This window comes from Molossus molossus, unplaced genomic scaffold (genome assembly GCF_014108415.1).
Source record: "Molossus molossus isolate mMolMol1 unplaced genomic scaffold, mMolMol1.p scaffold_m16_p_20, whole genome shotgun sequence".
NCBI classification, from domain to species: domain Eukaryota; kingdom Metazoa; phylum Chordata; class Mammalia; order Chiroptera; family Molossidae; genus Molossus; species Molossus molossus.
The window spans coordinates 43,036,151-43,051,149 of record NW_023425356.1 but is presented as its reverse complement, the minus strand read 5'-3'; the positions used below and the strand labels follow the sequence as shown (position 1 = coordinate 43,051,149).

The window sequence follows — 14,999 nt, the reverse complement described above, 5'->3', positions numbered from 1 at the left end:
ACCCTACCTGCTTCCTTCTTCCAAACTCATCAATTAGCTAACTCATTCTTTCTCCCACTGGAGAAGATAAAAGGGAAAGAAAGAGAAGACAGGTATGTTATTCAAGAAAGTTTTTATACGGTTTGAGAAAATAAGAATAATGTTAACCTCTTAAATAATTGTATGTTCAATGCATTATGGAGTTAGTTCGTATCAGGAAAATTTGAGCCCAACTCTGACTTCAAAGATCATGCCAAGATATTTCTGAAAATAATGCCTTATGCCCGTGGATCTAATATTCCAGATATGAAAATGGACTTCCCAGGCCTTTCTTCCTTTTATACCCTCCATGCATGAATCAACTCCATGTCAGGGTCCAGGAATGTAGGACATTGGAAAGAATACTGCACCCGGAACCAGGACGCTTTGTCTTGATTTCAGGTCTTCCTGTTGCTTTTAGATAAGAAAAAAATAAACAGAAAACCAACATGCACATATGCCTACTTTGTGCCAAACACCGTATTAGGGTTTTCATATATCATCACTAACCCTTCACCACAACCACTATTGTTTCTTACACATGGAGACATGGATGCACGGGTTAAGTAAATTAACCCAAACTCTACAATTAGGGTGAGCTAGGCTCTGAAGGCATGCATCTACTGAAGTTCCCTGCCTGTAGAATGAGAAAACGAAACTTAGATCAACAAGATGCTTTCTGGCTCTCAACATCGATTTCTCAAGGGGTCAATGAACTGGAGAACAGTCGCTAGGTATCTGTGGAGAAATGGATGAAGAAACTTATCAAATGAATATGTGTGTGCACGTGCATGCGCGTGGCAGGTAAGTGTGTGCATCTCATTATTTGTTTTCTTTTTTTAATGCTTAGAAATGGTTTTACTCATTTCTTTATTTTTTTCAACATTTCAAATTCTGCCTGAGTCATTATTCCCTTCTTGTGAATCATACTTATCTCTGGCCTCTGTGTCTTCCTGTTTTTAGCTCTCACACCTCCTCTCCCAATCACGGCAACTCAAATCTTCACTGTTGAAAGACTATGATGCAAAGAGCATGGCTGATGGCCCCAGACACGCCTGGTTGAAGTCGGACTCTTCCATTCAGCAGCTGCTTGCTCTGGGGAAGGTTATACGAGTTCTCTGACTTGAGTTTCCTGGGCTTTAAACTGGAGCTTAAAATCATTCCTTTTAAAGGAGGTGTTGTGAGGATTGCATGTAAAGAATGTCAAGTTCCGGGGCGTAGTTCGCTCTGTGGACAACAGCCGTAGTAATGAATGTGTCATACCCCTCTCTCTTCCCGCAGAAGAAAGTCTGGACGAAAATGACCAACTTTATCAAGAGCTTTTGCAAGTACCGTAGATATATGTCCAACGTCAGCATGCGCCAGGAATTTGAAGAATATCTTCACCTGGAAGTACAAAACAAGGAAAGTAAGTCACGTCCCCGTTTGGTTTCAGCAGCAGGGCTAGCCCACAGCGGAAGCTGCAGAGCTATGGCTGTGTGTCATTCATGCCTGCGTGAGCCTGGGGTCCTGCAAGAAGCCCAGGTCCTGGGTGCAAAGCCAAGCCCGGGCCTTCCCACAGAGGATGGGGGCCCAGGAGCTTCTGCTCGGAGCCAGCAAGGGTGGCGAATGAACAATCTAAAGCAGTGTGAGATCTCACATTTTACAAAATGATCTCATGTTGTTCGTCTGAAGTAGCAATTTATTAAGTTGTTTCATTCATTCATTCAACACACTGATAATGTGGCAGGTGCTTTGCAGGGTGCTGGGGATACAGTGGTGAACATGCAGCATAGGATCTGCTCTCAAGGCACCTCTCGTTTTGAGGGCAAGGCAGAAAATAAGAGCCACAGATGTTGGAGCCAAATATCCTGGGTTTGACTCATACTTTTTAACTGAAGGACCTTGTGAAAGTGACTTTTTGCCTCAGTTTCTTCATCTGTAGAATGGGAATAAGTGTGCCTATCTCAGAGAGTTGTGAGGATTAAGCGAGTTAATATATATAAAGCATCTTAGAACTATTCGTGGCAACAGTAAGTGCTATAAAAGGCTCAGCCAGTATTCGTGTTATTATATCATTGTGATGCCTGATCCCAGTGATGATCGTAAGGAGACCCTAAATTAGTGGAGGGGGAGGGGGTCAGGAAGGCTTCTCCCAGAAAATGGCATGAAGTTGAGTTTTCAGGGATGAGCAAGTTAGGCAAGCAAAATAGGAGGGAGTGATTTCTAGGTCTGCATAGAATCCTAAAATAGGAAAGAGACGGTGTAGTTCTGGGACTTAAGGGCCATTTGGACTAGGGATTAATGAGATGGGGAAAGTATCCGAGATAAGACTGGAGGAATTGATAGTGACAAATCTCATCTCTCTCTCTCTTTTTTTTATCCTCACCCGAGGACATTTTTCCATTTTTCAGATAGAGAGGGAGGGAGAGAGAGAAACATCGACGTGAAAGGGACACGTCAAGTGGCTGCCTCCTGCACGGCCCAACCAGGGCCGGGGACAAACTGCAACTGAGGCACGTGCCCTTAGCGGGAACTGAACCCGGGTCTCTCTGGACTGCAGGCCGATGCTCTAACCGCTGAGCCAAACCGGCCAGGGCTCATCTCTCTTGATGACCTGTGAGTTGTTCCAACTCTCACTTTAACAAACTATGCTGCAAAAGTTATCTATTTTGCAACTGTCAGTTTCTATGAAACTTTTAAAATGGAAGTAATGGGTACATGGTTAAAAATAGTTCAACTGTGGCCCTTTAAAAACATTGCACTAATTAAACTCTCTCCAACAGTATAAACGAGGGCCATGTTGTCACCAAGTGTGGGCTATTGTACATTTTTTAAAAACTGCCAATCTGGCAGACGAAAAACCATGTGCCATTCTTACGTATTTTTCTTTGATAGTTGAGCACCTTTATTCATTGGTTATTTGTATTCTTTCTGGACTGTTTACATCCTTTGTCTGTTTTTCTATTGGAATTTTAATATTATTTTCTTTTCTAACTTGTAAAAAGGTTTTGTATATATATTTCATGGACAGCTTCACAAGCAGACATTTAAGATTTAAGAACAGTTCTAGCTCTTTGGTTTCTTCTTTGAAGTAAAATCAACTCAAACCCTTATGCATATTACTGTATCTAGATTTCTTGGGTGGGTTTAGCACCCTCTTGCCTAAAATTCCTGACTATCATATCAATTTCCACTGTTTTTCTGACTTTTTTTCTTCTTTAAACTCAAGTCTCAGAGATAAAGAAAAAGAGACTGTAAGATAGTTCGGAGAGACCTTATGCTTTGTAACCCTGAGACCTAAGACAGTGTTTCGGACTCAACAGGTATTAGGTATTTATTGAATATTGTGATTACCCTCCCATCCAAAAGAATCCCACTAGACAGTTTCTTTTCTTTTTTTTTTTAAATATGTTTTTATTGATTTTTTTTTTTATTTAGAGGAAGGGAGAGAGAACTAGAAACATCTATGTGTGAGAGAAACATTGATTAGCTGCCTCCTGCACGCCCCCTATGGGGGATCAAGCCTGTAACCCGGGCACGTGCTCTGACGGGGAATTGAACCGGGATCTCTAAGTCCATGGGATGACAGTCAATCTACTGAGCTTCATGCCGGGCTAGAAAGTTTCTTAAACCCAGCCAGGCACTGAACTAGGGTCCACTTGTCAGATGCAGCCCCAAACTGCTCTCTTCTCAGCCCTGAATCCCTATGAGTAGGTTTATTTGAGTACATCCTAGTCAAGAAACTTTTAAAAATAAATGTCTTAGTTTTTCTGAGATACAAGCCAAACCTTCTAGAACCTTCTATGCTCTCCTGTACTCATTCCTGTCTTATTTCTACTCTAGCCTCATACCCTCTGTTTCTTCATTAACTTCTTTATTCTTTATATTTTGGCTTTTTGTTTGTGCTGCTTTCCCAGTTCACTTCTAAACGACTTCCCTGATAAACCTTGATAAGCATCATCAGAACCACACACTCTATTCTGAAGGTCACCTCTGCACATTTCGTTTCTGTTAGGGATTGGCATAACTACCGTGTGCTTCTATCTCGGACAACAAGACACCTTTCAATAATCCCTTGATTGGGGAGGGGGTGTATGTATGTTGTCATACCATCGAGCAGATGGCTTTCCCAGCAGCCCTTCAAGTCCAAGTGAAAGGTTGAACCCAATGATAGGGAGTCACTATTTCAAAAGGCCCCAAAGTGAGTCTGCAGTTTCTTTCATTTTAGTTATGCCCAGATGGAAGGCTTCAGGCTTAAGAGGGACTTGCTCGAGCCAGCTGCTAACTCCTTCCTCCTTCTCTTTCAGATATCCCTGCATCCCCCACTGTACCCGTCCGCCCACCCCCCCATCAAACAAATGTCCGCAGTGCAGAGGAGAATGGCGATATCATCCTTATGAAGCGCCGTATATTTGGCCACAGGATTATCACCGTCAACTTTGCCCTCAATGATTTGTATTTCTTTTCTGAAATGGAGAAGTAAGTTTCCCACCTCACCTTCCCCTTGTGGCTTCCCATGCTTAGTATCTCCTGGCAAAGACCAGAGTGGCCTGTAAGTGGCGCTGTGATTCCTGGCACTCCCACCGAACGCTGTCACTCTATCAGTTCCCACCATCGTTCCCCTTGGATCCTGAAGCTTCTGTATTCTGGAGTTCCCGATGCTGAAATGCACTTACCTATACCCAGGATGTGGAGCCCTTTGTACTGTTACTTATGAATATGATAGAAATCCTCTTCTGTAGCACCATTGGACCAAGAGTTCTTTTTCAATTTATTGATTTGAGAGAGAGAAATATTAATTTGTTGTTCCACTTATTTATGCATTTATTGGTTGCTTCTTATACGTGCCCTGACCGGAGACAGAACCTGCAACCTTGGCATAGCAGGACAACACTCTAACCAACTGAGCTACCCAGCCAGGGCTGAACTAATAGTTCTTTAGTTAAAGAAAGGAATTATAATAATAAGGTTGTGTGTGTGTGTGCATGACTTTAAACAGTACTTTTAAGTTAAAACACATTAATGTTCATTCACTCACCTTCAAACTTTGGATGCAAAGCCAAAGCTGTTCCACTAATTGGGGTCCACCTGTGTTTCTTGCATATGCTATCCCTACAGTGCTATCTACTGATCCTAATTTTTCTCTCATTAAAGTGGAATGAGAACTTAAAGGTTACTGCAAAACAACTTAATCCTTCTGGATTTTTATTCTTGTCTTTTCAATGTTCGAAATTGCCTTGCCACACCTAAAGCAATAGCAATTTTTTTAAAAAGCAACTCACCTTTATTGGAACATTCCAAAACATCTGATTTGTTCTCATAGATACAACAAATACCTTCAATTTCATCTTGGTGTTTTGTTCATTTTCATAAATTTGCAGTATAGTAACAAGTACAACAGGCAGAAACATTTGGGAAGCAACAGGGAGGACTCTGGGGACATGTCCGCTGCAGTGGGAGCAGGGCGAGCTGTACTGAGGTCGCAGCAGTGCGCAGTCCCCTGGCCGGTGTGTTTCCGGAAAGGCAGAGCCCTGGGAACTCAGCGCATCCTTTGGGGTTCAGAGCGTTTCCCACCGCACCCCAGTGAGGGGCTTAGCTCCGTTCCACAGACACTGATGGATGGCTTGATTATTCTTGGCACTGGATTCGGCACTGGAGATACAAAAAGTACCAGTAAGACATGCTCTCCATCCTCCACATCCCACAGAATGGGGGTGGCAGAAAAGACACGAAGCTCAGAAGTGGGATGCTAGGTGCTATGGTTGAGCCAGGACGTGATGGAGACAGCTGAGTCCCAGGTGTGGTTTCGTGGCAGACAGGTCACCTACGCTGAGTTTTGAAGAATGCGGAGGGGTTAGTTACATGTGTAAGGGGGAGATGAGCAGGGAACAGGAAGGAATGCCAGTCCGGGTGAACAGCCTCCCCCTGCTGCCCCAATTCCATCACCATCATCTCTTTCTCACTCGCTCACTACAAACCGTTCCCTGCACAGCAGCCAGAGAGCTTGTCAACAGTGTCAACCAGAGTATAACACCCTCCTGCCCAAAATGTTCCAGTGGCTTCCCGTTTCCACTAGAATCCAGTCCAAGCTCCTCCCATTGCCTAAATGGCTCTGCGCAAGCAGGACCTACCTACATCTCGGGGCACCTACTGCATCTCGGGGTACCTACTGCATCTCGGGGTACCTACCTGCATCTCAGGGTGCCTACCTGCATCTCAGGGTACCTACTGCATCTCAGGGTACCTACTGCATCTCGGGGCACCTACTGCATCTCAGGGTACCTACTGCATCTCAGGGTGCCTACCTGCATCTCAGGGTGCCTACCTGCATCTCGGGGTACCTACTGCATCTCAGGGTACCTACTGCATCTCGGGGTACCTACTGCATCTCAGGGTACCTACCTGCATCTCAGGGTGCCTACCTGCATCTCGGGGTACCTACTGCATCTCGGGGTACCTACCTGCATCTCAGGGTGTCTACTTGCATCTCGGGGTGCCTACTACATCTCGGGTTACCTACTGCATCTTGGGGTGCTCACCTCCTGCTACTTGCCTTTTGCCCCAGGCTCCAGCTCCGAGGCTCTGCACTCTGCTCCTCCCTGGCTGCAGATGACTGTCTTTTTCTCTCTTATTGTCTGCGTCTCAGTGTCTTCCCCCTTCCCAGTGACATGCCCTTTTGTTGTCTTCATAACCTCCACTGCATATTTAATTATTCACCTGTTTCCTGATGCATCTTCCTCCCTCACTGACTGCGAGCTCCTGGGAAGCTGGACTTTGATTACTTTGTTCACTACTGAATCCTGCTCCTGGGGCTGTGCCTGGCACAGTGTAAACCCTCACTGAAAAATGCTCGTTGACTGACTACATGAATGGAGATGGGAAAACCTAGTGTTCTACTATTAGGAAGACTTTAAGTTATTAAATTTTTACCTGGCCTGGGAGAAGTCAGCTGTGTACATAAATCAAGATAAGGTATAAATGATAGATATTTGATGGTTACTGAAAGAACATGTTGCAAGGAGACAGAAGGTGTGGATGGGACTTCCAGGAGCTGGGGGAGGTGGGGATGGGACATTCAGGAGCTGGGGAGGTGGGGGTGGGACTTCCAGGAGCTGGGAGGTGGGGGTGGGACATCCAGGAGCTGGGGAGGTGGGGATGGAACATTCAGGAGCTGGGGAGGTGGGGATGGGACTTCCAGGAGCTGGGGGAGGTGGGGATGGGACTTCCAGGAGCTGGGGGAGGTGGGGATGGGACTTCCAGGAGCTGGGGAGATGGGGGTGGGACTTCTAGGAGCTGGGGGAGGTGGGGGTGGGACTTCCAGGAGCTGGGGAGGTGGGGGTGGGACATTCAGGAGCTGGGGAGGTGGGGGTGGGACATCCAGGAGCTGGGGGAGGTGGGGGTGGGACTTCATGTTAAATGGGTATGAAGTTCGAGTTTGGGAAGATAAAAAAAGTTCTGGAGATGATGGCGGTGAGCATCACACAACAGTGTGGATGAACTTAATGCCACTGCAAAACAGTTAAACTGGGGAATTTTATTTTATGTATATTTTTTTATAGTAAAAAAAATTAATAAAAGGAATATGTTGTTTCAGAGACTGGTGATCATTGTGAGAGGGTCAGCAGAGGAAGGGAAAGAAAGAACAAGATAGCCCTCAGCCCTCGAAGCAGTCAGAGGGCCGGATGGGTAAAGAAGGGAGATGGGATAAATCAGGAAGTCGGTGATGGAGAAATACACTTGTAGAAGCACATAGTCTTAACATATTTGACACGCGGTAGGTACTCAGTTAGTATTTGCTGAAAGGTGAATTACGATGGAATGAATGAAGTCACCATCTGGCCCAGGATTTGGCCCTGTCTGTTTTAGGCCAGAAATGGGCCTGGGCTGGCTGCCCTCATTAGCCACTGCTTTCCTCGTTGTTTATTTCCTACGTACTTCCTCTTTCTAGATTTAACGACTTGGTGAGTTCGGCTCATGTGCTACAAGTCCACCGGAACTACAATGAGAATGATGTGGTCCTGATGAAGTCCAAGATCAGCGTCATCCTAAGGCTCTACCTGCAGTCGGAGGTTCCTCCAAAGCTGAGGGTAAGGGGGACGGCCACCCTCCTCTGGCCTTGTGCTAAGGAGCATTTCCCCCCGAGAACCCCGAAAGCTAACTATCAGGCACCTCCTAAGTTCTGGGTCAGCCAGATACCCACCTAGCAGCCCCACCAAAACTTCTGCTTTCTGGGGAGGGGGTGGTCTTAAAGGTGGTGGGGGCCAAGAGAGGGTTTCTGCCTTCCCTGGAGCCTCTGCCAGTGACGGGCTCCCACTGTGGGTAGGTGAACATCTCTGAGTCGCAGAAGGAGACCATCCTTGCTGCCATCACAGAGGGCCGCCTCGATCGGAGCATCTTCCACGGGGCTATCATGTCTCTCTTCCCCATCATTATGTACTTCTGGAAAAGGTAACTCTCTCCCTCTCCTCACCAGGTCAGGAAAACACCTTTGACTTTCTAGAGAGTCTTTGACCTTCCTGTAGCTCTCTGTTCAGTGTTCAGGTTTGTGGGAACCAAGATGGTGTCTTGTCCTCCTACTCGGCTTTGTCCCTCACACTGAGCACTGAGCCAGAGGATGGGAGGCCAAGTAAGACCGGGATCGGAACACCTGGCTCCCAACTCTCCTTGCGCTGGCTTGAAACAAGGATGTTAATTTGTGTTAGGTGTAGGTTCTTCACCTAAGGGTGACAATGGACCGTAGCTACTAGGGAGCAATCTGTCAAGGCTGACACAGCTGTCCCCATGCTTAAGGAGCCTCATGGGGACAGTCAGCCAGGGGAGTTTTGCTCTATCATGCCCACATCCCATCATTACCAGTAGGGGCACAGTTGCTAGACATTTTGATTTTCAAGAGAAGCTGGAAATTCGGCTTCTTACATCATATCACCCCAGGTTAAAATAGGAAGTGTGGCAACCAACTCAAACCTACAACTTGGGGAGGAAATTGTGAAGCAGAGAACAGGCAGGACAGAGGCAACCGGGCCCACTGGTCCCTCGCCTGTCTTGCTAAGGTTTGGGCCGACAGACTCACCTATGTTTTTCTAGCTAGTTACCCACGCCTGTGGTCCACTGTGGCTCCAGCTCCCCCTTCCACATGGTGAATGGCAGTGCCCTGGGTGATAGTGACCACAGGACAGCTGGCTGATATGGCCCCAGACCAGGCAACTTGGGATGTTCAGAGTATTATGGTGATTCCAGTTCTTAGCAGTTCCCTTCTCCCACACACACTCACACAAAGGTTACTTTCTTAAAATAGAAGTATAAAGGTTGCTCACCAATCACCGACTTCCATGTTTAAATCCCTAGGATAAACTATTTAATCAGGATTGAAAGAATTTTTTTAATCATGTTCAAGATAACCAGGTGAGCCTTTTGAACACCAGTTGTTATCTAGCTCTTCAATCTGGACTTGATTCTGTGTCTGCTCACTGGGACTGAATAGAAATTTGTCCTGAAACTTTCTGGAGGATCAGAAAGTTCTGGGAAATATGTGATGCTTTTGGCCCAAGTCAGTGCTCGGTGCTCCCTCAGGGGGGCTTTGAGTCCTAGTCCTCTTGCAGGTGGTTCTTTACTTGCTTTCTTATATACTTATGAAGAGTCTTATATTGTGCAAACTGTGTCCATACCTATTATCTCAGATGAACCACTCAACAAGCCTGTGAGGTGGGTGGTGCGAAGTATTATTATTCCTATTTTATAGATGAGGAAACTGAGGTTCTGAGTGGTTAAGGGACTTGCCTAGGTAAGTGGTACCACTTGGTAAGTGGATTAGAAACCAGGTCTCTTGGTCTCTCAAGCACCCTAAAGGATGCATCCTTGGCATGTTGGGAGGCCCATGGCTGGAGGGAGTTTAGCAGGTGGAATGGGAGAAAGCAACTGTGATTGGGTGGAGTGTCCCTTGGGGAGGAGGAAGGTGGGCAGCAGTCAAGACCACCGGAGCCAAGGCAGGATAGAATAAAGCTAAGACAAGCCTCCAAGGGGTCCAATCTCAGGACGGGCTGAGAAATAGCAGGGGGCTAGGGCCAAGGTGGAGATGGAGAGTGTTGTGAGGGCATCTTGGGAGCCACTGTGCCAAGGTTGTCGTGAGTCTGAGTCTGAGTTCATGTTCTCACTCTACCAGGTGGGCACAAATGGGATCTCAGTCTGATGCCGAGGGGAGCACCCCAGGGTGGGTACCCCGGGGTGGGGTACAGCAGATTCTCTACAGACTCCATTCACAGGAGGCTCCAGAAGGAAGTCCCAACATACTGCCCGTCCCAGACCCTCACTGGAGCCTGGCAGCATGCGGAGGCAGGGGCTGTCCTCTTGTCTGTGGGACCCCCACCCGCTGTGGGGACAGGTCCTGGCCCACTTCCCGTGCTGTGTCACTGTCCCCTCGGTGGTGGATTTCTCCCTGTGACCAGAAGCCGTTCTTCTCACAGGTTTTGTTCCTGGAAGGCAACCCACTCTTACTTCCAGTACAGGGGCAAGAAGCCGAGTCACAGAAAGTCTTCTTCTAAAGCTGTGTGCAAGTACCCTGCTTGGAGCGGAGGTGAGCTCCGCCCGCCCCGCCCCTCCGCTAGCAAACAAGACTCCTGAAGGGAAGGCGTGGGCTGCAGGGACACACACACACATAATCTGCACCCAAGGATATTTTTCCATTGATTTATTTTAGATAGAGTGGGAGAGAGAGAACATCAATGTGAGATGTTCTTACATTGATTGGTTGCCTCCCGCATGACCCCCACTGAGGCCAGGGATCAAACCCACAACCAAGGTACATGGCCTTGGCCAGGAATTGAACTTGTGACTCTTTGGTCCACAGGCCTACGCTCTAACTGCTGAGCCAAACTGGCCAGGGCTTAAAGTATATTTAACTGTGGCTCTCAGTGCTGGCCAAAAGGTCCCCCCACCCCAGGGGTGGCTCCCCAGCATCACATCGCAGGATGCCTCTGGGCACACAGTACACAGTCTCCATGGTGGGGACATGGAGGTGGGGACCTGCTCTACTGCTGTTTACAAAGCCCCCACTCCAACCAGCTCCATAACTATGTTACAGTGTTAAATGAGAAAATTACAAAATGGAGGTAGAATATTATGTTACTGTGGTAAATACATATACAAGCATATATCTGATTTTTTATGAAAGCATGGAGAAAAAATAAGTAAAGACAGAGTGTTAATAGGATCATCTCTGGATGATGTCATTTTGAGAGATTTCTATATTATGAATATATTGGGTTTTTTTTGTTTGTTTGTTTTGTTTTGTTTTGTTTTAATCCTCACCCAAGGATACTTTTCCATTTTTTGTACAGATAGAGTGGGAGGGAGAGAGAGAGAGAGAGAAACATCGACGTGAAAGGGACACATCGAGTGGCTGCCACCCGCACGACCAACCAGGGCCAGGGACAAAATGCAACCGAGGTACATGCCCTTAGTGGGAACCGAACCCGGGTCTCTCCGGACCGCAGGCCGACGCTCTAACCACTGAGCCAAACTGGCCAGGGCAAGAATATATTGTTAATCGTGTTATTAACATATTATTTATATATTACTCACATATTTATAAATAAATGGAAAGACACACTTTTACATGTTTTCTTTGCACAGAGCAGTTCAACCCAGTCCCTTTCCCAACACCTGCCCTGAGATCAGCTCTTGAGCGAAATGAGTTTGAGAGAGAGACGGAGGGTGCACAGGGCAGTGCCGGGTAAGGGCAGGCTGGGTGACTCTGCGGCGGACAGTTCGGGGAAGCAAACAGAACAGGTCTGTGCACCTGGAGCGGTCCCAGCATCAGAACGCACTGTGCAGATTGGGGCAGGAGTTGTGAAAACAGCCGCCAGCTGTCCCAGGATGGAGTGGAACACCGCTCTTCCAGCTCACACCTGCCACCTGCCGTGCTCCTGTCCCTGCCCCTCCCCCTGAGCTCCCCCCCCCCCAAAAAAAAACATGTTGCCCCCTTCTTTGGGGCTCTGGAGACCTAAATCCTTCTCTGGGGAGCAACTCTGGCTGCAGAACCCAGCTCCTGCTCCCATGACCCCCTGAGAGGGTCCTCGCCTCCACAGGAAAAAATCACCCACTCCCTGGGGGCAGCTGCCCCTTGGGTCAAGGAACATGGCTCCATATCCTTGTCTCTGCCTTGTGAAATGTCACCGCAGCAGAGAGAAATCAGTCATCTCTTCAGTACGTGGGCCACATGTCCCTGCGAGTGCAAGGCTTCTTTAGAACGAGGGGGGGGGCAGCAAGAGGGAAAAGAGAGGGGGGTGGGCACGCAGGGCAGACAAACAATGCTCACTCCAAGGATCAAGAAAATGCCCCCCCTGGTAGCCACAAAGCTCCCAGCCTTTGGCTCATTTTCCATGCTGAGCTCCCGGGAGGTAAATGCCTAAATCTTTTCTGGTGTCAGAAGTCGGAAGAGGTCAACAGGCCGCCCCAAGTTCAGGGGTCAGGGCCACTTGGGTTCTAGGCTTGGAGAGTCATCCTGTATGAGCGGAAGCATTTTGAGAAGCTGGCTTCCCCTCCGGTGGCCTCAGACCGCTGATCTGAGACACCGGCGTTTGGATTTAGAACAGGTTCTATCACCAACATCCTGTGATCCAAGGAGCGGTAAGCAGCGGCTTTCTTGCTTACTTGGAACAATTTCCTTTGCTGGGTGTTGCTAACGCCCCCTCTGCCCTCCCCAGGAGACCACGCCATCTTAAGATTCTCCTTGCTCAGAGGTGTCGAGTGGCTGCTGCCTCCGCAGCGAGAAGTGGTCGCGAATTCAGTCCAGAACTGTGAGTTGGAGTTGGAATCCCACGGATATCCTAAGTCCACTACTCAGTGAGAGGGCGACCCTAAGGCCAGCTTGGCCAATCTCCTTATTGACCAGGAGGAGACTGAAGTCCCCAAAATATGAAGTGACTTGCTCGGGATCACACGACTTGTGAGCGGCAGGCATGGGGTGACACACAGGTCTCCTGACTGTCCTCCAGGGCCCTGGGCCCAGCTCTCATTAGAATAATCATATCTTCTTGAGTCTTTTACAGCCCCCTGCAGGTGGGTAGCTTAAGCCCCTCGATATTTATGCTGGCTCCTCTGCCCGTCTCCAGGCGTGGTGTGTCACCTTTGTAAGGGACAATCAATGTCATGCCGGTTATCACTGTCCCCTCCCACGGAGAGCACCTGCGGCTTCCATGGGACCTCCACCCCCTACCCCCTGCTTCCTGGGGGCTCCCGCTGCTGGTCCTGCCATCCCTGGAATGAACACTCTGGTCCCAGCCTCCCACCTTGGGCCATGTCATAGCCCGTTCCTCCCCATCCTCAGCCGCTGGGAGCCAGTCCCACACCCAAACAGGGAATCTGCGTTGGTTTCCGCACGGTCTCTCCCAGCAAACCTTTCCTTTCTGTCCGTTGTCAGCTTCCGTGTCCATGCCAGAGCTGCTGCTGCTCCGAAATGCCAGCTTGCTTGGCCTCCCCCTTTGCATATGGCCCCTCGATGCTTAAGTGAGAGGCCATTATGGCTCACTGCCCATGACCCACAGGGTCCCAACAGCCCTACAGTCTGGTGTTTCTAGTGCTCATCTGGCCTCATCTCCTTATTCTGCTTCCCTGGGTCAGAGGGTTGGCATCAGGACCTCTACATCGCGATGAAATATCTCCTAGGACAAAACTCCATTGCAGCATCCAGCCCAGGCCCCCTGACTGTCCCTGAGCATTGCTGCTTCTCCCTCCCTTTCCCAGTTTCTCCTCCGGCGGCTGTCCTGGCCGGCCCATGCTGGCGGCCCCAGCAGGGCCTGTGCTCTGGGATCTGATGCAGCGTTTCTCTGTGTTTGCCTTCAGCTTCATCGAGCAACCTGACCCAGCCAGGATACACCCTCTCCTCCATGCAGCTGTTTCCTGCCCCAGGGTAGGCGCCTGCTGGAAGACCCTTCTTCAGTGCTGAGCATCTTTGTCCAAGTACACAATGGGAGATGGGGGAGAGACTTCCCAGAGTCCTAGCTCCACCTCCTGACACTCCTTGGCACATGGAACCCAGAAGATGAGCTCGCTGCTTCCAGAGAGGCCTGTGGGCGTCCTCACCCCCCTCCCTTAGGACAGGCATTTTAGGAAGCCGAAGCCCTGGACCCACCTTCCGGTAGAACACTCCTGCTGGGGGACGAGAGCCCAGACAGCCTTTTCTTGTCGGCTCCCTGACCGTCGAGCACTGCAGGGCAGGGTCCGTCCGAAGGGAAGGAACGAGGAGGCTGTTCTGCTGGGCAGGATGTTGGCCACGAGAACAGGAAGGACTGGGGCCTGTCAAACTCAGATTCATCCTCGCTTCTGAAAAAGCAGCAAAGTGGGGCTGACGCTAAGATAAGGCTCTGGGAGAATCCTCAGGGGCCAAAGAGCTGCTCGAAGGTCAAGGTGACAGACAGCAGGCTCTGAGCGGTGGGCGCTGTTTCCCACGCTCTCGGATCTGCTGCAAGTGCAGCAGGGGCACGGGGCCTCCCAGTAACAAGGGGCCTGGGGACAAGCCAGGTACTTTGGAGCTCTGAGCTCAGACAGGCATTGCAGAGCTTCAGAGGTTACAGGCCCTTCGGGGGGGCAGGGGGAGAATAAGAATGGGAGCCCCTCCCCCCGCAAGAGAAAGGGTGTTGGTTTAGGCTGTTGTCACCCCTAAAGGGTGATAGTGACACACTAGCAGAGAAGACAACACTTTATCGCCTTTGTGATACGCAGCCATTCTTCTCTCTTCCTTCAGGCAAAAATTGTCCACCACCAAAAAGGAGAAGAAATAACCTAGTCAGGCCCCCAACAGAGGCGCATCATCTCTCAGAAGCCTCCGGACACTGACAGAACCGTTTCCGGTCGGAAATGAAATGTCCCAGCACCGTCGGCCCTGGAAAGACCAAGGGGTGGCAGCAGCGGGTAAGATGTGGGCAGAGTGGGAGCGGACCCTGGGGGGCCTGACAGAGATGGTCCTTCCACAGTGGACATGTAACAGAGCACCCTACTCCCGC

General features: G+C 49.1%; 1 protein-coding gene across 1 annotated transcript in view; it reads left to right on the top strand.

The window, feature by feature from the left end:
• RGSL1 (regulator of G protein signaling like 1) overlaps positions 1-14,777 on the top strand; it is a 40,278-nt gene extending 25,501 nt beyond the window's left edge. The window contains exons 14-21 of the mRNA XM_036273583.1: positions 1,300-1,426; positions 4,308-4,479; positions 7,949-8,087; positions 8,324-8,448; positions 10,461-10,570; positions 12,702-12,794; positions 13,840-13,906; positions 14,741-14,777. Coding sequence (XP_036129476.1) covers positions 1,300-1,426; positions 4,308-4,479; positions 7,949-8,087; positions 8,324-8,448; positions 10,461-10,570; positions 12,702-12,794; positions 13,840-13,906; positions 14,741-14,777 — 870 coding nt within the window. The remainder of the gene's footprint in view (positions 1-1,299; positions 1,427-4,307; positions 4,480-7,948; positions 8,088-8,323; positions 8,449-10,460; positions 10,571-12,701; positions 12,795-13,839; positions 13,907-14,740) is intronic.
• The last annotated feature ends 222 nt before the right edge of the window (positions 14,778-14,999 follow it).